General features: G+C 43.0%; 1 protein-coding gene across 3 annotated transcripts in view; it reads left to right on the top strand.

Moving 5' to 3' along the window:
- CD84 (CD84 molecule) overlaps positions 1–21,323 on the top strand; it is a 44,293-nt gene extending 22,970 nt beyond the window's left edge. For 2 of the 3 annotated variants that reach the window (XM_050758935.1, XM_050758944.1), the window contains exons 3-7: positions 8,248–8,499; positions 8,894–9,013; positions 11,342–11,439; positions 12,394–12,456; positions 14,046–21,323. In XM_050758935.1, coding sequence (XP_050614892.1) covers positions 8,248–8,499; positions 8,894–9,013; positions 11,342–11,439; positions 12,394–12,456; positions 14,046–14,111 — 599 coding nt within the window. In that variant the 3' untranslated portion in view covers positions 14,112–21,323. Of the gene's footprint in view, positions 1–8,247; positions 8,500–8,893; positions 9,014–11,341; positions 11,440–11,530; positions 11,695–12,393; positions 12,457–14,045 lie in introns of those variants that run through there. The other variant, XR_007719425.1, reaches the window with a different exon arrangement.
- The last annotated feature ends 1,854 nt before the right edge of the window (positions 21,324–23,177 follow it).

The raw sequence follows: 23,177 nt of genomic DNA on the forward strand, positions 1-23,177 counted from the left end.
TAGTGCTATAAATTTCCCTCTACACACTGCTTTATGTGTCCCAGAGATTCTGGTATGTTGTATCTTTGTTCTCATTGGTTTCAAAGAACATCTTTATTTCTGCCTTCATTTCGTTATGTACCCAGTAGTCATTCAGGAGCAGGTTGTTCAGTTTCCATGTAGTTGAGCAGTTTTGATTGAGTTTCTTAGTCCTGAGTTCTAGTTTGATTGCAGTGTGGTCTGAGAGACAGTTTGTTATAATTTCTGTTCTTGTACATTTGCTGAGGAGTGCTTTACTTCCAATTACGTGGTCAATTTTGGAGTAAGTACGATGTGGTGCTGAGAAGAATGTATATTCTGTTGATTTGGGGTGGAGAGTTCTATAGATGTCTATTAGGTCTGCTTGCTGCAGAGATGAGTTCAATTGCTGGATATCCTTGTTAACTTTCTGTCTCGTTGATCTGTCTAATGTTGACAGTGGAGTGTTGAAGTCTCCCATTATTATTGTATGGGAGTCTAAGTCTCTTTGTAAGTCTCTAAGGACTTGCTTGATGAATCTGGGTGCTCCTGTATTGGGTGCATATATATTTAGGATAGTTAGCTCTTCCTGTTGAATTGATCCCTTTACCATTATGTAATGGCCTTCTTTGTCTCTTTTGATCTTTGATGGTTTAAAGTCTGTTTTATCAGAGACTAGGATTGCAACCCCTGCTTTTTTTGTTCTCCATTTGCTTGGTAAATCTTCCTCCATCCCTTTATTTTGAGCCTATGTATGTCTCTGCATGTGAGATGGGTCTCCTGAATACAGCAGACTGATGGGTCTTGACTCTTTATCCAGTTTGCCAGTCTGTGTCTTTTAATTGGAGCATTTAGTCCATTTACATTTAAGGTTAATATTGTTATGTGTGAACTTGATCCTGCCATTATGATATTAACTGGTTATTTTGCTCTTTAGTTGATGCAGTTTCTTCCTAGCCTCGATGGTCTTTACATTTTGGCATGTTTTTGCAATGGCTGGTACCGGTTGTTCCTTTCCATGTTTAGTGCTTCCTTCAGGGTCTCTTGTAAGGCAGGCCTAGTGGTGACAAAATCTCTAAGCATTTGCTTATCTGTAAAGGATTTTATTTCTCCTTCACTTATGAAACTTAGTTTGGCTGGATATGAAATTCTGGGTTTAAAATTCTTTTCTTTAAGAATGTTGAATATTGGCCCCCACTCTCTTCTGGCTTGTAGAGTTTCTGCCGAGAGATCTGCTGTTAGTCTGATGGGCTTCCCTTTGTGGGTAACCCGACCTTTCTCTCTGGCTGCCCTTAAGATTTTTTCCTTCATTTCAACTTTGGTGAATCTGGCAATTATGTGTCTTGGAGTTGCTCTTCTCGAGGAGTATCTTTGTGGCGTTCTCTGTATTTCCTGGATTTGAATGTTGGCCTGCCCTACTAGGTTGGGGAAGTTCTCCTGGATGATATCCTGAAGAGTGTTTTCCAACTTGGTTCCATTTTCCCCCTCACTTTCAGGCACCCCAATCAGACGTAGATTTGGTCTTTTTACATAATCCCATACTTCTTGCAGGCTTTGTTCATTTCTTTTTCTTCTTTTTTCTTTTGGTTTCTCTTCTCGCTTCATTTCATTCATTTGATCCTCAATCGCAGATACTCTTTCTTCCAGTTGATCGAGTCAGTTACTGAAGCTTGTGCATTTGTCACGTATTTCTCGTGTCATGGTTTTCATCTCTTTCATTTCGTTTAGGACCTTCTCTGCATTAATTACTCTAGCCATCAATTCTTCCACTTTTTTTTCAAGATTTTTAGTTTCTTTGCGCTGGGTACGTAATTCCTCCTTTAGCTCTGAGAAATTTGATGGACTGAAGCCTTCTTCTCTCATCTCTTCAAAGTCATTCTCCGTCCAGCTTTGATCCATTGCTGGCGATGAGCTGCGCTCCTTTGCCGGGGGAGATGCGCTCTTATTTTTTGAATTTCCAGCTTTTCTGCCCTGCTTTTTCCCCATCTTTGTGGTTTTATCTGCCTCTGGTCTTTGATGATGGTGATGTACTGATGGGGTTTTGGTGGAGGTGTCCTTCCTGTTTGATAGTTTTCCTTCTACCAGTCAGGACCCTCAGCTGTAGGTCTGTTGGAGATTGCTTGAGGTCCACTCCAGACCCTGTTTGCCTGGGTATCAGCAGCAGAGGCTGCAGAAGATAGAATATTTCTGAACAGCGAGTGTACCTGTCTGATTCTTGCTTTGGAAGCTTCCTCTCAGGGGTGTACTCCACCCTGTGAGGTGTGGGGTGTCAGACTGCCCCTAGTGGGGGATGTCTCCCAGTTAGGCTATTCAGGGGTCAGGGACCCACTTGAGCAGGGAGTCTGTCCCTTCTCAGATCTCAACCTCCGTGTTGGGAGATCCACTGCTCTCTTCAAAGCTGTCAGACAGAGTCGTTTGCGTCTGCAGAGGTTTCGGCTGTGTTTGTTATTGCCCTGTCCCCAGAGGTGGAGTCTACAGAGACAGGCAGGTTTCCTTGAGCTGCTGTGAGCTCCACCCAGTTCGAGCTTCCCAGCAACTTTGTTTACCTACTTAAGCCTCAGCAATGGCGGGCGCCCCTCCCCCAGCCTCGCTGCTGCCTTGCCGGTAGATCACAGACTGCTGTGCTAGCAATGAGGGAGGCTCCGTGGGTGTGGGACCCTCCCGGCCAGGTGTGGGATATGATCTCCTGGTGTGCCAGTTTGCTTAAAGCGCAGTATTGGGGTGGGAGTTACCCGATTTTCCAGGTGTTGTGTGTCTCAGTTCCCCTGGCTAGGAAAAGGGATTCCCTTCCCCCTTGTGCTTCCCAGGTGAGGCGATGCCTCGCCCTGCTTCAGCTCTCGCTGGTCGGGCTGCAGCAGCTGACCAGCACCGATCGTCCGGCACTCCCCAGTGAGATGAACCCAGTACCTCAGTTGAAAATGCAGAAATCACCGGTCTTCTGTGTCGCTCGCGCTGGGAGTTGGAGACTGGAGCTGTTCCTATTCGGCCATCTTGCTCCACCCCGAAAATGCTTTTCTTAAATAATGTTGGCTATTGGCCTCCAATCTCTTCTGGCTTGTAGAGTTTCTACTGAGAAGTCCACTATTTGTATGATGTGCTTCCCTTTGTAGGTGACTGGACTTTCTCTCTCCCTTAACATTTTTTTCTTTCATTTCAACCTTGGAAAATCTGATGATTATGTGTGCTGGGGTTGATTTTCTCATGGAGTATCTCACTTGTGTTCTCTGCATTTCCTGAATCTGAATGTTGGCTTGTCTTGCCAGGCTGGGGAAGTTCTCCTGGAAGATATCTTGAGTATATTTTCCAACTTGGTTCCATTCTCCCCATCTCTTTCAGGTACCCCAATTGGTCATAGGTTTGGTCTCTTTACATAACTCCATATGTCTTGGAGGTTTTGTTCTTTCCTTTTCATTCTTTTTTCTTTTTTCTTGTCTGCCTGTCTTATTTCAGAAAGATAGTCTTCAAGTTCTATGATTCTTTCCTCCACTTGGTCTATTCTGTTATTGATACTTGTGATCAGTATTTCGTGTTGTGGTTTTCAGCTCCATCAGGTCAGTTATGTTCCTTTCTAAACTGGCTATTCTGACTATCGGCTCCTGTATTATCTTATAATTCTTATCTTCTTAGGATTGAGTTAGAACATGCTCCTTTAGCTCAGCAAAGTTTGTTATTACCCACCTTCTGAAACCTACTTCTGTCAATTCAGCCATCTCAGCCTCAGCCCAGTTCTGTGCTTTTGCTGGAGAGGTATTGTGGTCATTTGGAGAAGAAAAGGCATCCTGGCTTTTTGAGTTTTCAGCATTTTTGCATTAATTCTTTATTTTCTTTGTGGGCTTATCTACCTTTGATCTTTGAGGTCACTGACCTTCGAATGGGGTTTTGCTGAGGTCTTTTTTGTTGATGCTGTTGTTTTCTGTTTGTTGGTTTTTCTTTCAACAGTCAGGTCACTCTTCTGTGGGGCTGTTGCAGTTTGCTGAGGGTCCACTCCAGACCCTAATCGCCTCAGTTTTTCCTGTACCTGGAGGTATCACCAGTGAAGTCTTCAAAATAGCAAAGATGGCAGCCTGCTCTTTTTTCTGGAAGCTCCATCCCAGGGGTGTACTGACCTATTGCCAGCCTGAATACATCTGTAGGAGGCGGCTAGGGATCCCTGTTGGGAGGTCTCAACCAGTCAGGAGGAACAGGATCAGGGAGCCACATAAATAATCAGTCTGGCTGCTTTTTGGTGGAGCAGGTGTGCTCCATTGGAGGGTCCCTTCCTTGTCCAGACTGTATGAACTCTCCAAAGCCAGCAGGCTGGAACAGCTGAGTTGACTGAATGGCAGAGATGGTGGCTGCCCCTCCCCACAGGAGCTCTGTCCCAGGGAGAATTCAAAGCTCCATCTGTATAACCCTGGCTAGAGTAGCTGAAGCCCCTGCAGGGAGGTCCCACCCAGTGAGAGTAAAGGAGCAGTCTGATCTGGCAAAGCAACTGTGCTCCGTTGTAGGGGACCCTACCTCCTCCGGATCATTTGAACTCTCCAAAGCTGGTAGGCTGTAATGGCTGAAGCTACTGAACCGCAGAGATGGCAGACGCACCCTCCCCAATAATTTTCATATTAGGGAAATGAAATTTTTGTTATATTGGGTTAAATATAATGCATAATTTAAATTAATATTACATGCTTATTTTCACTTTTGAAATGTGATTATTAGAAAATTTAAAATTACATAAGTGACCCACATTACATTTCTTTTGGGCAATACTAGTTTCTAGCATAGAGAACACCTTGGCCATTTCTCAAAGATTTCTCTGTTCATCTGCCTCATTGCAGAAAAACACAGAAATGTGGCTAATCCATGTTGTGACAGATGCAATTCAGGTATATAGGTCACCCACCAAAATGCAAGTTCCATAAAGGCAGGGACTTTGTATATTGTTTATCACTGTATTCCCAGCACCTACATCATCAGGTACATAGTGGCTGCTCCAGAAGTATTTGTTGAAAAAGAATGAATGAATAGTAATTTTCCTAGGTTTCACAGTGCTTAGCAATTGTGAATGTTCGATTAATGTAAGATGATTGAATCAGATTCTATCTAGATGGACAGCATAGTGGAAAGAACATTAATGTTGGGATTAGGCATACTTTGTCAGTTGTATGATCTTGGGCAAGTTGTTTAACCTCTCTGGCCCAAAGTTTCCTCACTTATAGAATGTAGATTGTAATTGATGGTATTAAATGAGATAACGGTAGTTGAGCTCCTAGTGTAGTGCATGCCTTAAAGTAAATGCTCAATAACTAGTAATCATTAATTTTTTAATCTTTATCCCTTTAAAAAAATCTCATTATGAAGGACTTCCTAGATGAAGAAGGCTCTGCATTAAGCTTGAATAATGTAGTCAAAGAGCCATACCCAAATGTCAACCCTTTAGAAAATATTTAACTCATTCAAGAATTTTGGCTGAGAAAATAAAGATGGCATTCAATTTTAAGATATTTATTTTTAATCCCTTTATATGTTTAATTTTGCCTACCCAATCTTCAGAAAGTCTTCTACCACCTACAATTAGGACAGAGTGCAGTAATATTTTAAAGAAAGACGTACTGTATGTACAATAAAATCTGTACCTCACGGGTAGTTAGTTGGGAAAATAAAGAGAAGAAAACTAACATTTATTGAACACCGTATATGTGTTTGGCATTCTACTATCTATTTTTAAAATATATACATTATACATATTCAAGCACTGTAACATGCACAAAAAGAGCAAAAGATAATACAATGAGATATAACTCTCTCTTCTCAGAGGCAGCGGCTGTAGCCAGCTTATTCTGTGTCTTCCATAGATAATTAATGTGCATACCAGCATAGACAGACAGATAGATGATAGATAAGTAAATAGGTAATTAGAATAATCTTTATCTTCAAAAGCTCATTTAATCCCCACAACAATCCTATTTAGGGAAAAAAAAATTTGTTCTCATGTTATAAATAAGGGAGCTGAAGCTCCATGAAGCTGTATACATTCTCCATTATCCATAGCTAGAGAGCAGTGGAGCCTGGATTCTGAACCAGGTCTCCAGTGGCTTCCACACTCTTGGCTTGGGAGGATGAAGATCTGTCAGCCATGACTCTGACTTTCTCTTCCCAGCATCTTTGTGCAGGTAACACCACTGTTCCTGCTGAGAAAAGTGAGATGGGATCCTCTTCTTCACCACTATCCCCTATCTCAACACCAACCCCCAAAAATCTTTCTAAAAATTGGTAAATATCAAGCACTGCCTAGGCATTTTTGTAAATCAAATTTCTAAAGAAACACACATGCACACACACAAAATTTGATTCACTTTCCACTAATTGATATCATATCAATCACTATTATATTTAATCCAGGTCTTTTCCCCAAACTTGTTTTGGGTTTGCTCCAAGTCATCACTAATTCTAATATGGAATAGATCCCTCTAAAAGATTGTTAGGACCAGAATGTTTGGCTAGCTTGGAATCAAACATTTTTACAGCTTCTTACTGCTCATGTTGTGCTCCTTCACAAACACAAGATAATGGTTCTTATATCTTGTGTCTACACTTCTGAATTTATTGCCTTTCTAGACCCACCCTAATTAGAAAGTTTTGCACCAGTTCTTTCTGACTCCTCTATTCCCTTCCTCACATAGCTACAGTGGAAGAAACAAACCTCACCACAGCAACTTTGCTGAGAGGGCGCTGAACTTATTAACTGCAAATGTCGTCATTTTCTTATTCCTGGTAAAAGAAAAAACCTTACCCTTCTCCATGCCAGCTCCATTCCTAGCTACCACTTAAACTGAAATATTATTGTTCCTTAGTAACCCTTTACTACCCTTCAACTTTTATAGTTTACTTTTTGATTGCTTTAGTAAAAACATTTTTAATGAACTTTTAAAGAAATTATAGCTTTCCATCACAGATAGTTAAAAAAAAGAAAAAGAAAATATACATACATCAGAAAACAGAACCAAAAAAAAAAGTAAAGATTATTTCGGCCAGGTGCAGTGGCTCATGCCTGTCGTCCCAGTACTTTGGGGGGCCAAGGAGGGTGGATCACGAGATCAGGAGATCGAGACCATCCTGGCTAACATGGTGAAACCCCGTCTCTACTAAAAATACAAAAACATAATTAGCCAGGTGTGGTGGCAGACGCCTGAAGTCCCAGTTACTCAGGATGCTGAGGCAAGAGAATGGCATGAACCCAGGAGGCGGAGATTGCAGTGAACCGAGATCATGCCACTGCACTCCAGCCTGGGTGACAGAGCGAGACTCTGTCTCAAAAAATAAAAAAATTAAAAAATAGAAAAATTATTTCATGCAGTGGTGTGCTGAGAAATGTTCAATTAGCTTTTAATTGGGTGTGTATATTCATATATATAATTTATGTTTAGTACAAATTTTATTGACTTGAAGGATGTATATAGACACAGATTCATTAATGATAATAAAATATACAATAGTCTTTATTGTAAATTCCATATAGAATTTATTTTGCTTAGAGGGCACTACAGGATAAATTCCAATTATTCTCACAGATTGCTTTCATTGATTTTTGCTAAGCATTTATATCCCTAACCAGCCTATAGTTGTAATTGATGTGTGAGTATAGTTCCAACATGAACATTGGTTGATACTTTCATTTCAGTTAAATAATAAGAAAAAAAGTGATTCAACAAAGACATACATATTGGAGCTTCATTTGTTTATCAATGACATGAGTGACTTCTTTGCTGAGTTGCATAATGGTTTCCAAACACCAGAATACTTCCTATTTTTTGTGCTACTCACAGTGTAATGGCTACAGATATTATACACTTTTAAGTTTAATCTTCATTCATCCATTGCTATCTTAAGTCTAGAGCAACAATCATCAAAACAGTAAATCAAGCCCTAGCTTATAGCAATTGCAAATTTCTGTGGGGCAAATACTCCTACCACAGCTGATTTTAAGACATGCAGAGTTGGAAAGACAGATACTCCATTAACAAAGGACAGATACAATAGATGTAGATAACCTCAAGAGCATAGACAGTAGGAAAATGTCAAAAAAAGATTAGAAAGTGATGAGTTTTGAGTATTTATTACCTTTATTTTTAACATAATTTATTTAATTATAAGTTTTTATAATTTAATTTTTAATGATGGCTTGCAAATTTCTGAGAATTTAACAATTGGCTCCCACAAACTAGTACAAGCCAGCTCCAGCTCACCATTGGCTCATATGTTTGCCCCTCATAGGTCGACTTGGGAAACCAAAAATTACACAGAGTTTAATGGCATCTGTGAACAGCACCTGTAATGTCACACTGACATGCTCTGTAGAGAAAGAAGAAAAGAATGTGACGTACAATTGGAGTCCCCTGGGAGAAGAGGGTAATGTCCTTCAAATCTTCCAGACTCCTGAGGAGCAAGAGCTGACTTACACGTGTACAGCCCAGAACCCTGTCAGCAACAATTCTGACTCTATCTCCGCCCGGCAGCTCTGTGCAGGTAACCAGCTCTGCCCATCTCTCCTGGTGAGTCTCGGAGATCACTCTGAGGAGCTGCAAGGTCTGAATGTGGGCCACATTCTCTAGGGAAATGTGCTTCCTTTAAATTTGGCCTGGTCACTGAGGGCATCACCTCCCAAGAAGCCCACTGGGAAAGAGGCCAAAGCCTTCTGAGAGATGCTAGACATTTCTGGGTGTTCTGTGGCAGCCCCTGATCAACTCTGATTCAATTTCTCATCCTGGCTTTTCATAGCGAAAGTTTAGTTTCCCTAGGAGCTTTGGCACTCCTTTGGAGGGCACCCAATTTTCATAATGCCCCTGACTGTGGACAAACCTGCCCAGCCTCTTGGGCCTATTTCCTGAGAATCAAGACTCACTGCATCTTCTATTTTCAGACATCGCAATGGGCCTCCGTATTCGCCACACCGGATTGCTGAGTGTGCTGGCTATGTTCTTTCTGCTTGTTGTCATTCTGTCTTCAGTGTTTTTGTTCCGTTTGTTCAAGAGAAGACAAGGTAGGATTTTCCCAGAAAGTAAAATGTGGAAACTCACCTTCTCTCCTCTTGGGACTGAAGCCATTTATCCAAGGTTTGGCCGAAAGATCCATTGTTCCAGGGAATCTGCCTTCTTCCAATCCCTACCCCACCACCTCCCAGAATGATGGCTCTGAGGATGGTATGGCATTACCCTGAGTGGTCTTCAGAATCCATTCCTGAGATCACCAGTATCTGGTGGGCCCAGAACATGGGTTCAAGCTTAGTACCTACATGAACAAGCTGTGCTTCACTGTACAAGTGTGTTCACCTCTCCAACTCAGTGCCCTCACGTGTGAAATGTTTAGACTAGAGGATCTCCAGGGTCACTTCCAATTTCATTGTATTTTGATAATGACTATTGGAGAGTCATTGAGAAACATGTACTAATCCTGTACTCCATGGTTGTCACTAGATCCCTCTGAATCGCTCTGGATCATTCTGTAGTTGTGCCATTCTCAATTCAGAAAACCTGATCTTAGACCCTCAATGAATCATTATACCCTCCTATTCACCCATGTCTGCCCAAGAACTTCCTTTTCCCACCAATCACAATAAAAAACATGGAACTTCTGCTTCCATGTTCCTGAGTCTCCTTTGGGTCTGACTCCTCAGGTTCCTGCTTGAACACCTTCACTAAGAACCCTTGTAAGTTCTCAGCCACAAAGTTCCTTGAATAATAATTGGAAGGGATGGGGAGCTCACAACAGAGTGGTTAAGACTAAGCATGTGCTTTGCAGTCAGTCTGGGGGTGAAAGTCCCAGCTTGACCATTTATCAGCTACCAGTTATTTTATCATTATAAGCTTCCATTTCCTCAGTTGTAGAATATTCATAGTAATAAGGTGTGCTGCATATACTTGTGGAATTAGATAAATGGAATTAGAAATACAAAATACTTGACCCAATTCCCAGTACATAGTAAGTACTTGATAAATGTTAACTAGTATACTGATAACTGATGGGCCTGGGGCATGGTACAGAGGAGGCATTCTAGAGGGAAGGGGATTTATGACATGTGCCATATTCAAATGGCCTCACAATGGGGAGAAGGGACAGCCTGCTTGAGCCACGGGTGATCTGCAAGGTCCCTCAAAGAGATAACGTCTTCAATTCCTCACTGCCTCTTGGAAAGAGAAAAGGGATATTCTTTGCATCTATAAATGAGACAAGAGAGAGCACTCCATTTGTCTCATACTCACCAAATATGGGATGGAACTAAACTCTGAATGTTGGAGCCCTGTAATACTGCTCAGCTCAGATCTGTTATTTGTTGGTGTATTGGTGCCCTGGATTATGAAGGCCCAAAATTCTGGCCATTTTTTTTCACCTTGACCCTAAAATGTTCTGTGTTAGTACCAAAGCAAAGGAGTACACTGACGTGAATGTCTCTTCTAGCTTATACATTCTTAAAAGGAAAGACTTATCTACTGTCTTTTCTTCTCTGGGTCGTCACACAGAGCCTGGCACATAGAAGGAGCTTAATAAATGCTTATTAACTGTGTGAATTGGCAGGGTGTTGTGGCTCATGCCTGCAATCCCAGCACTTTGGGAGATCAAGGCATGTGGATCGTCTGAGCTCAGGAGTTCAAGACCAGCCTGGGCAACATAGTGAAACCCTGTCTCTACCAAAAATACAAAAAAATTGCTGGGTGTGGTGGCACATACTTGTGGTCCCAGCTACTCAGGAGGTTGAGGTGGGAGGATCACTTGAGTCCGGAAGATGGAGGTTGCAGTGAGCTGTGAGGTGCACCACTGCACTCCAACATGGGTGACAGAGTGAAACCCCATCTCAAAAACAAACAAAAAGACTGTGAATCAATCAAACAAGCAATAAATGTTCATGGAACATCTACTATGTGCTTAACATTGAGATGGTTACAGCAAGGTCTGCGCCAAAGGTAAAACAGTGTATAACTACAGAGAATCAATCAAGTTAAAAAACTAAGACCGTGACATGCAAAGTCAACTAGCCATGCAAGACAGTCAGTGGTAAGTGTCAGAGACACAAAGGAAGATCCTGGGTGGAAGAGCTACATTTGACTGCCCACACAGGGAGGGGTTGGGGAAATTGTCTTTGGCCTAATCCGGACTCTAGAGTAGAAGAGAATTCCCACTGATCTGTGGGTGAGGCCTCAGCCAAGTGACTCCTGAGACATTCTGAGGATCCAAGCATCCATTTCAAAGGATGGGAGCCATTTAACCCCTGGTGGCTTCCTTTCTTCATCTTAAAAAGAGAACATTGGAATAGATCATCTCTAAAAAAAACCACCTTTCACAGACTGTGGGTCTATATTTATTTGTGAGACAGATGCTGCCTCAAAGAAAACCATATACACATATGTCATGGCTTCAAGGAACACCCAGCCAGCAGAGTCCAGAATCTATGATGAAATCCTGCAGTCCAAGGTGAGCTGATGCAATTCATGGACACCCCTGTGCCACCATCTCCATGACAGGGAGTCACGGGCACCATTGCCCTCTGCCTGTTTTTGTCTAGAAAGCAGCCACAGCCAAGAGTTCAGAGGTTCCAATCAGGAAATACCATGTCAGGTAAATGATGCCACGGATCTTTCTATGAGGACATGAACGTGACCCATTGTCACCCCGTGGCAGCCTCCATGGGCTGAGGCCCTGAGTGTCCCACAGTGGGCCTGGCTCCAGGTTAGTTGAACCATGACTAGGAGCAAGACGCCCCCTAGAGGGGCCACACAACAGAGGAGCTCCTGGTGTGAGGTGAGGGCTGCTATGTGACTACCAAGGTGGTGAACAGGTTGCTAAGGGGGCTCCGAGGCAACAGAACTGACAGACAAGTTCCCTTGAATGCCCCTCCTGGTCTAGCAGTAGCGGCTTGCTTTCCTCAGACTCAGAGTCACTGTTCCACACCCCTCCTCCCACCCCCGCTTTACCTGCCTGCCCCTCCCTCCCCTCCACCCTGGATCACCTTCTCCTGTGTCCCTACCAGCCTGCCTCCTTGAAGTCTGCATGGAATCAAGGGGGAGACTGAGGTCTGCCTGGTCAGTCTAGCGCCGTGCTTGGACTGGTAGGGCAGTTGGATCCATAGAGGCCATGGAAAGCTAAAATCTTGACTGAGCAGGACTCAGCCTGAACCATAGTATCCCTCCTCTTGGCCTCTGAGGTTTTTCACCCCCAAGACCCTGTCCAACTGCTACCCATTCACCCCCACCTTATCCCTTCCCGATCCTAAGCCTCTCCAGAGTTGGACAGAGCCAGAACTGAGGCCAAGGGGGAGGTCACCTAGTAAATGTGGGACCAGAGAAGGATGGTGGGTAGAATTAGGAAAGGGGACTTGTAAGATTGGGCCTGGGCTCCCTCACTGAGGGGAAGATGTGTGTTTTACAGGTGCTTCCCTCCAAGGAAGAGCCAGTGAATTCAGTTTATTCCGAAGTGCAGTTCGCTGATAAGGTAACCCCTTTCTGGCTTTTTATCCTTGTTTTCCTATCTTTTCCAGCCATTCTGGTGTACCCAGTCCATCCAATCAGGGACTAGCTGGTTCCCCTGGTATTCCTTGTAGTTCTCAGGACCCACTGCCTAGGGTTTTGGTCTATACATACTTCCACCCATGTACAGAGCCCCACTCCCCAGGTCAATGACCACCCACAAGTTGTCCTACTTGGGATGCTGATCCCACCCTTCAAATGCAGAAGTCCCTATGCCTCTGGACTATGGTATAGGAACTCCATCCTGTATAACACTTGGGGTCACTGCTAGCTCACGGTATGAAAATGAGAAAACAGGTGCTTCCCTCTGAGCAGACACAGGCCCATGCCAGATGCCCAGATGGGTGAAATGGAGCAGAAGCTGACTTTCAGTTCATTTGCTCCCTCAGCTGCTCTTTTACCACACGCAGCCTGCACAACCATTTGTAGTGTCAAGTGCCTTGTGCCTTATGCCTGTGCCTTATGTCCTTCTCCACCATATGCAAAGCCCTCTGACAGGACTGTAACTTTTGGTGATCTAAGGAGGGATTGTCACTATCTGAAGGTCCTCACTGCGGCTACAGTCAGGACAGCTTTAGAGTTGCTTAAAGAATCATATTTTCTAAGTATTCCTGTTTAATAGCCGAGCTATCAAGCAGGAAGCTAAACTGAGTAAGAATTAAGAGTGATCCTATAAGGCAATAGGGAGGACATCTATGAGCTCAACGAGCAGGGTGGTGCTATTTCCTTTTAAAGAGGACTTGGAGCACAGGGCAGTTTGCTTGAAAAGATAAGCCAAATGGACTGGACAACCAGATAGAGGGACCTTTATTTTCTCAGTGATCAGGAGAGGGAAGGAGGGAAAGAAAAAGAAGAGGAGGAGTGAGGAAAGAAGAGGAGAAGAAAAGGAGAAGGACAGACAAGAAGTGAGGGTCAGGGTGCCCAGCATATTTGTGCCGGGATCTCAAGGAGAGTTGGAGGAAGAAGAGTAACCTAACTTAGAAGGAGATAAAATTTGAGGGATTAATCATGGAGTCCTGGATTGTGACATCTCAAGATAAATTCTTATAGACAAGTTAGATGATAATTATTGGGTCAGTATTTAATTTAAAACCTAAGACTCCTCAAGGCAGTGGGAAGATTGTTTTCAGCCTTCTAAATGCCTAGAGCACAGGAGATGCTAGCAGTGAGTCTATGTGAAAGTGGAGTTATTGGGATACAAAAAAACTAGGGCTCAACTAGGAACAAGGTATGCAGGTAGCTTGAACCTGAATGTTGCCTCAAGCCTATAATCAAAATCTATTCCAAATATGGCCCTGCCCCCATTCCCTCTCATTGCTCTTTTCTGGGCTAAGAAGTTAATTGCTCAGGGCCTCCCAAATCGGGGGTGGCTGGAGCAGACACGAGGGACTCAGCAAAGAACAAGGCCCTGCTACCCCAGATTTTCCCAGCACGAGGCAAATCTAAGGCATCCCCCTGTGCCATTTGCTTAACTCCCCTGGGAACTTGCAGGACTGGAGTTCCCCAGCAGCCCCTCTCAGTTAACATTTTCTCACATGTTCCTCTCCTGCACAGATGGGGAAAGCCAGCACACGGGACAGTAAACCTCCTGGGACTTCAAGCTATGAAATTGTGATCTAGGCTGCCGGGCTGAACTCTCCCTCTGGAAACTGAGTTACAACCACCAATACTAGCAGGTTCCCTGGATCCAGATCTTCTCTGCCTAGCTCTTACTGGGAGATTGCAAACTGCTACATCTCAACTTGTAAGCAAAGCAGGAAACCTTCTGCTGGGCATAGCTTGTGCCTAAATGGAAAATGGACGCACACCCTTCCTGAAATGGCTCCCTTCTGAATGAATGATAAAGCATGTTACCTAGTGTAGTTTTCCCAAACTTCCTCCCATCATAGCACATGTAGAAAATAATATTTTTATGGCACACTGGGATAAGCAATCAAGATTGCTCACTTCCAGAAGCTGCATATGACTAGAGGCCTCTTGTGAATGGAGGTAACAACCCTGCCCAGTGACTGTGGGAGAAGGGGATCAATATTTTGTACACCTGTAATAGGCCATGGCACACCAGCCAAGATGCTCTGCTCATAGTCAGTATGTGTGAAGATCCCCGGTGCGTGTCCTCCACCATGCATCTTGAGCAAATTAGGAAAAGGTACCCTTCGCTTGAGGCAGATGCAGCCCTTCCCCCGAGTGCCTGGCTTGGGGAGCAGAATGTGGGCTGCATATAAGCACAGTCATCCCTTTGTCTGGGATCTTTGTGCAGGGCACGACAGGCTTAATAAGTCCAAACACAGATGACAGTGCTGTGTGGGTCTCTGTCAGAGTTGTGGCTCTCAGCCATGTAGACACACTCTCCAAATGGAGTGTTGGAAAATGTTCTTTCTGTACAGTCTAGAGACCGCTGGGACACTTTCCTTGGACTGCTACTTCAGAAACCTCATAGGATTTTCTTTCTGGCCAAGATTTCCTTCTGTATCACTCCAAGCAGCCTCAGCAGAAGAAGCAGCCATGCCCAGTATTCCCGCTCTCCAAAAGGAGTTGACCAGCTTATATTTCTCATACTTCTGGGGAACTGGGTGTAATCCAACCATCAAAATAGACCTTGCAAGAAACAGAGTCATTCTCCAGAAGGAACTGGGGAGATGATGGTGCAGATGATGAAACTGGGTTCATCCCAGTTCCAAAGGCTCAGAGAACTACGGGGTTTAAGCTGAGACAGAATGCCCCCATCCCGGCATCCCCCACAAACAGTCCACCAGTCAGCTTACACAGGCATTAACTCTCCACAATGAGGAGGAATCATTCACAGCTGAGCAGGACATTTATATGATCATTTGAGGAAGTGTTTCCCTTATGTGTTAGTAAATATAATCAGCTAACTCGTAAGTCCCCATGAACAGTCCTAGGCTGGACAGCAGAAACGGGCTGCATTTAAGCAGATAAAGACATCAGTCCCAGTAAATGAATCCATAGACTCATCTAGCACCAACTACCATTAGCACTATGTTAGGAGCTGCAAGGCCCCAAAATAGAAGATGTGCATAATGTCTGTCCTTGTGTAGCTCAGGAGACAATTCCAGCACAGACACTACAGTTAACGCTGAACTGAAGCTGCAAGTAATGGCATGAACAGTCAAAAAAGACTTTATGAGGGGGCAGGGCTGAAGCTGGGCCTTGAAGGATGGATGAAATTTGGATAGAGAATGAGGAAGACAGAGGGCCTCCAAGTGAGAGAAGCATGAAAAATGAGCAGGGGCCTGGATCAGTGGGGTGTATTCAGAGCACCTCTCCAGATGCATGCTCACAGTCCCTTGCCTATGTGTGGCAGAGTGCCCCAGCCAAATGTGTGCCCTCACCCCATGTCCATTTCCATGTCCTTCAACACCCACCTCAAATGGTACCTCTTCTGTAAAGCTTTCCCTGGTATCAGGAGTCAAAATTAATCAAGGATCTTTTCACACTGCTGTTTCTTCCCCTTTGGTCCTTCTATCACTAAAACTCATCTCATTCTGCCTTACTGCATAACTAATTATTTGTTTTCCTCACTACATTGTACATGTGGGAAGTACAGATAGACAGAAGCCAGCTGGGGGTGGTGGCTCACGCCTGTAATCCTAACACTTTGGGAGGCCAAGGCAGGCTGATTACCTGAGGTCAGAAGTTCAAGATTAGTCTGGCCAACATGGTGAAACTCCATCTCTACTAAAAATACAAAATTAGCCAGGTATGGTGGCACACATCTGTAGTCCCAGCTACTCTGGAGGCTGAGGCAGGAGAATCGCTTGAACCCAGGAAGTGGAGGTTGCAGTGAGCTGAGATCACAGCACTGCACTCCAGCCTGGGAGAGACACAGTGAAGTTCCATCTCGAAAAAAAAAAAAAAAAAAAAAAAAAAAAGATAGAAGCCAATAAGCATGATGCAATCAAATTCTGGCAAGCATTAAATATCAGGATGCAGCTGGGCACGGTGGCTCACGCCTGTAATCCCAGCTCTTTGGGAGACCAAGGCGGGTGGATCACTTGAAGTCAGGAATATGAGAGGAGCCTGGCCAACATGGTGAAACCCCTTTTGTACTTAAAATACAAAAAATTAGCTGGATGTGGTGGTGCACACCTGTAATTCCAGCTACTTGGGAGGCTGAGGTGGGAGAATCGCTTGAACCTGGGAGATGGAGGCTGCAGTGAGCTGAGATCCTGCTACTGCACTCCAGCCTGGGCAACAGAGTGAGACTCTGTCTCAAAAAAAATAAAATAAAATAAAATAAATATCAGGATGCATACATCAGAGGCTGTTCTGAGTGTAAAGGCATTTTGGAGGGAGAAGACTTTCAGAGTTAGGCAGACCAACTAAGAGGTCAGCTGAAGCACCAAACCAGTTGTCAGGAGGTGAAACGCAGCACCCCAAGAAAAGACGTACAGGAAGGAATAAAGAGGCTTGGTCGTAAAGGATGGAGGAGCTCCAAAGTGACACTGAACAGGCTGCGTTTCTCCTAAAATAAAACCACTCCTCACTCTGTGGATGCGTTGAAGACTCATTCCTGAACATCTTTATTCTCTAACTTACCCTCTTCCTCCTCCTAATTACTCACTCAAGGAAAATTCCTGGTGTCCTAATGCCCTTGTGTGTATTGTCAAAAATAAAAATCGGAAGCAGGTTAGATCTGTCAGGTCTTCCAGAAGAGCAAACCTGGAATGAAGCCAGAGCCCAGGAATTCTGAAGGTGGCCTTTGGGCTTAGAATACCCTGCTCTTGTCTCTCCTCTCACTGTTTCTCGCCTGTGAATCTCCTGATTCATGAACATATTATCTGTTCACCCTTCTCTCTAGGGCTCAGTTCTTAGATTTTCCTTCTGTAAAATACATGTGATCTTATTTTTCCCTCCACAACTTTCCAGATGAACTAGACTGTGACCAAGAGGTCTATAAAACCAAAGCATCATGGAACAGGATCTTGTATCAGACCAAAGTGTGCCGGTTTTTTAAAATGTGCATCAAAATGGAAATCTCAGAGACAGAGCCCTCTGGTGGAAAGTTCTAGTAGGTCAGGACAGTCCCTCTGCCCGCAGACACCTTGGGCTTTACTGAGGGACTCAACTGAGAAAATGAGGAATGTTGCAGCTCATGATTCTTAGAAGCAGAAAGTGAAGCTCATTTAAAATATGATTTTAAAAAATCTATAGAACACTCTAAACTACACAGGCTATGAGGGAATAGCCTAGTTGGGCCAGCTTGGAAACCGGGCACAGGCAGGAAGGAGCCTGTCAGGTTTGGACTGTGTCCACAGAGAGCATGTCTTAGGTCTTGCCTGGAGAGAAGGAATGGCTGGGCAATATTTTCTTCCAGACTCATTATTTTTCTTCTGTTTAACTTTTCTCTGAATTTCCGTTGATTTGTATAAATTTTCTCAAGAATAATTAGTGACAGTCTCTACTAGTTGTAAAATGAAGCTTGAAGGCCAAGCACAGTGGCTCATGCCTGTAATCCTAGAATTTTTGGAGGCCAAGGTGGGCGGATCACAAGGAGTTCGAGACCAGCCTGGCCAACATTGTGAAACCGTGTCTCTACTAAAAATACAAAAAAAAAAAAAAAAAAAAAAAAAAAAAAAAATTAGCCAGGCATGGTGGCGCGTGTCTGTAGTCCCAGCCACTCAGGAAGCTGAGGCAAGAGAATCACTTGAACCCGGGAGGTAGAGGTTGCAGTGAGCTGAGATCACACCACTGCACTCCAGCCTGGGTGAGAGAGTGAGACTCCATCTCAAAAGAAAAAAAAAATGAAGTTTGAATAACAAAGACAATAAGAGGAAGTATAATGAGTGGTCATAAATGTGGGCTCTGACAGTAGAGTGCCTGGTTCTGAATCCTGGTTTCTTAGTCATGTGACCTTAGGCAAGTCACTTTAACCTCTCTGTACCTCAGGTTGTCCATCTTTAAAATGGGGATAATAATAGTGCCTACCTTGTAGAGTTGATGTGGGGATTAAATGAGATGTTATTCATACAGGAATGTGCCTGTGCATGACAAAGTTCTGGAATTTTTTTATAAGCTGTTCTTCTAGGCCTGAAATCATCAGAAGATGCTAATCCAAATACATGAAATAAGCTTCTTACAACAGAAATGCAGCTAGTATTATGCAAAATTAATGTTGTATATCAAACTTTTAACTCTCATCCCTCCTTATTCAGATATATTTTGTTATATGCAATGTTTTTCCCCCTGTTATTATACAACAGTATATTTACCTGATGCTATATCTGCCTCCCCAGTTAGACTGAGAGAACAGGGGATATACTTAAATAATAATAATAATAAATAATAATAATAGAGAGCTCCTTGAAGGTAGGGAGCCTGTAAGAATCATTGAGGGCTTATTTTGTATACCAACTACTAAACTAGATGCCTCATACATTGTTGTCAATACTCATGACAGCCCTGTAAAGTAGAAATTAATTCTTCCAGTTAACTCTAAGGGTGACATAATGAATATCTTGGCAAAGTTGGAAAGCTGGGAAGACAGGATTTGAACTCAAGACTTCTTGCCACCAAGGGCCACGTACTTGTACTCTGCCATGTGGCCCCTTTTTACCTCCTGTGGATTCCGCATACCTGGCACTTGGCCTTAGGTGTACATACACCTGGCACTTTGCCTGACACATAATAGGTGGACCACAAATATCTATTGAATGAATACTTGCATATGCTAATATTTTAAGGTACTAAAAGCAGCTCAAAGTAAATATATTAATATATTAATTCCATTGTTATCTAGATAACCACTCAACTTTTCTGTTGAAAATGCCCATTTAATTAAAGAAGGTTGGATAGAGCTCTTCATATGCATTTTGGACAGACAGGGGTTTCAGGTCATAAACACTCTGATGAGTTAATATAAAATGAGAGAAACCGTAAATTTCCACCACTAAAAATCACAAAAATAACAGAAACAAAAGAAGAGATAAGAATTTGGAGAATTATGCTAAACAATTTTGTGGTTAAAAAAAACAGCTGTGCATGTTTAGACTTAAATAAGCCCCCATCCAAGTGTGAGGAGCTCTGTAATTTTTCAAAACATATGAAAGTGTTCATGCATTTTGACAAAGGACCATTTAAAAAGTCTTGAATTCTGACTTGAGGAAGCAAAGTCATGACTAATACATTCTCTAGAGACTTGCAGACTTTGGGAATTCACAAAAGAATAGATGATAATTATTAACTGTTACTGGATGATTGCCCAGACAGTTCTCAACAGCCCTGTACGAGTCTCTGGGTTTGGGATGGATCAATTCTGTGACCGGAAAATGGCCAAATCTTTGCAAAAGAGAAATATTTTTCTTATAAGATCTTGTTGTAGGCAAATAATTCATAAATTATTTGTCAGAGAATCTTTAAATGCTCATAATCTCAACTCTTTCATTTACAACTTGTATTTCCAATAGTTTATGGATCATCTCTACATAGATGTCAAAAGTCACCTCAAGTTTAGTGTGTCCAAAATTGAACTCACAGGTCTGTCTCTGACCTCCCAACTTGCTTTCCTTCTGTTTTTCCTATGCTAATGATCCACCATAATCAAAATAATTAACATTTATCCAGTGCCTACTATGTACTATTCCCTGTCTTGTTTTACATTTACTCATTTAAAGCCCATAAGAAACATTAAAACTCATCTGCCTTCTGAAGAAGATACAACCATCCTCCTTTTTACAAAGTAGGAAACCAAGTCACAGAAAGGTGAAGTCTTTAAGGCTGAGTCACAGTAGTTCATCCTAGTAAATAGAAAAGCCAGGATTCAACTCCAGGGGCTGGGTGCAGAACTGCGATTCTTCACTGCTTCACCAATCAGCAGCTACCCAAGGCAGACAACTTTTTCATCCTTGGCTCCTTCATTCTCCCTGTCACCCCAGATCCCTCTACATCTAGTCAGAGAATAGGTCCTGTCACTTCCAACTTCTCTATATGGCTCTTCTCAGCCATGTGCCCTCAATCGGTCTAATTCTCTAACACACCTTCCCTCTATATGCTCACTCCCTCAGATCATTGCTTTATCACGTGTTACCTGGGTTGCTATTACATAAAGAGAAATCTTTCTAAAACAAGGATCTTATCACTTCACTTCCATACTAAAATGTTTTTCCTGGGGAACCACACTCCTTAGCAATCTGACCCATCAGACCTTCCAGGCTGTCTCCTGCCTGCTCCCTAGGCTCCAGCCACACAGAATTATCATGGGCCCACACAACCACCAAATCCTCCCATGCCTTTGCCCATGTTGTGTCCTCTGTCTGGGATGCCCTTCTCTCCTTTCTGTCTCTGACTTTTTCATGCATCAAGGATTAGACAGAATATCCCCTTTGTATGGCCTTTCAAAACCTCCCGTCCAAAGCTAAATATATAGCCCTCTATTTATACTTTTATAGCATTTGGCACATGATTACAGAGTAGTAGCTTTTTATCACATTCTCTGATAATTATATAGATATGGTATTTCTTAGCTCTTTTCTCCAACTAGCTAATAAGTTGTTTTGTGTCTGAGTGCCTAATTTTGTGTTTTGTGTCTGAGTGCCTCAATTCCTCAACAAAAAGTTTATTGATTAGTTCATTATTCATTTGAATGTGAAAATTATGCTCACTAGTGGCAAGTGCCACTAACCCTATTCCAGAAGCTAGGTGTCATGTTTGCAACAACATATCGTATCCCCTCTACAAGTCATCTTTTATTTCAGGCATTTGTAAGTGTCCATTAATAAAGTATGGTTCATAAATTTTACCTTGTAAGTGCCTGAGAAATGAGACTACAGGCTCCATTGCAGCAGGACACAATAAATATTATTTCATAATGCATCTATTCTCTTTTGTGTTTTACTTTGTTTTGGTTTTTGAGAGCAACAAAAATGAAGCAGATGAAACAGCAAAGGAGATAGTCCACCTGATAAAAGCCCTGTGCCATCTGAAAATCTAGGCCCTGAGTGGACACAAGAGACCAAGGGATTGAGGGTATAAGACAGACAATGAAAAAAAGAAAGACTGATGTGGAGAGATGATTGGGACCTTGGGAGGAGACTGAGAAGCTAGAGACAGGAAGGACAAATACCAGAAACAGAAAGAACCCAGAGGGCAGCAGAGGTGCTTCGTCACAGATGGAGAAGAGAGTTCTGCCTTGATCAACCTAGAGAGAGGAATTTGAGGACTTAAATCACATTTTGGGGGTCATCTCCCTCCAGGGCAGGAGCTTTGTCTTACAATTTTTCACTCACGGTGCCCTATCACAGGAGCCGGTGCCTAGTAGAGCTTAGTAAGTATTTGCTGAACTGAATTTGGATTGGCGCCCACATATCAGGAGAGGAAAAGGCGTCCTGGAAATCACATTCAGAGTCTGAGTCCAAAATTGGAGAGTAGAAAGTCTCTGTGTCACCCATAGTGCCACTTGGAGGAAAGGGATAAAAAGACTGGGCTTTTAACTGAGGAGAATGAGGTTGTGGTTCCCACAGAACTGTAGGTGCAGGGCCTCAGAATGTTTGGTAAACACTGAAAGGGAGGTGACTTACTAAGAGGGGCTGTGTGAGATAGCAAATGGTTTTTAGGCCTGAGACAAAACCACTTCCTCTATTCCCTGCCTATCAAAGAGGCCGCAGCTGCTCTGTTCTGAGCCAGACTTTGCAAATGAGCCTGGTCTTCCAGCTCCCCAGCTACATCCTCTTGTGGGGTTGAAACTGACTGCTACCCATGAAGAATTTCAGAGTCCCTGTGTAGAAACTGTGTAGGCAGATACAGCAACAATTTGAGAAGATAAACAAATTTTGCTAGTGTTTCTCCAGTGCTCTCTGAGGTTTAGCACATTTCATTTCATTTCATCTACACGTTAGCCATAGGACTTTCAACTTGAGATTACCTCCACCTTCTTACCCTCACTACCTCCAATACACAACATCACTGATTTACACAGTGCCCATTCATTCATTCTTCTGGGATAAACTCAAGTGTCCCTTCCTGGGGAAAGTTTTCTCTGTTCCTCCAGGCCACATCTGATGCCCACATTTTGCGCTCATAGTACAACACCTCTCGCCTTTACAGCAGTTTTTAATTTTGTCTTTAAATATTTCTCCCTGTGATTATTTGATTAATTCCTCTCTTCCGTCACTGGACTGTGAGTTCCATCAGGACACAGATCATGCGTGGTTTTGTCACCATTTGTATCCACAGTGCCTGACCCAGTGCAAGTAGTCCTCAATTTGTAATACTTTAATTACTGAAGATGCAATAGTTTATCAGCCTTTAATTGCCTTAGCTGGGATGTTACAATCCTTTGGCATATGTATCAATGACAAAGCCAGATATTCTGTTTATTTCTAAAGTATATTACCTTCATAGATTCTATAAAACCGTTGGTTGGAAATGCACTAGAAAATAATGATTTTTACCTGCTTTTCAGGAAACACAGAAGAGTTAACACAGCAGGCCTAAAACTGCTGTCCTATGAAGGGCATGCTTATAAGGTTGGCCCTTGGCTGGTGTCTGGGAACTTGGACTTTGGGATGGTTCCTACCATTCCCTGATAAGGATGACTTACACTGTGCCTGAACTGTTGGCACAACGATTTGGTTTTTGCTGAATATCTGCTTTCCTTCTTGGATTCTGGAATTTTAGTGCATGCTAGGTAGAGGGTGCCTACATTACTGACTGCAGAGAAAAACCCTA

The sequence above is a fragment of the Macaca thibetana genome, chromosome 1 (assembly GCF_024542745.1).
Source record: "Macaca thibetana thibetana isolate TM-01 chromosome 1, ASM2454274v1, whole genome shotgun sequence".
Lineage (NCBI taxonomy): Eukaryota > Metazoa > Chordata > Mammalia > Primates > Cercopithecidae > Macaca > Macaca thibetana.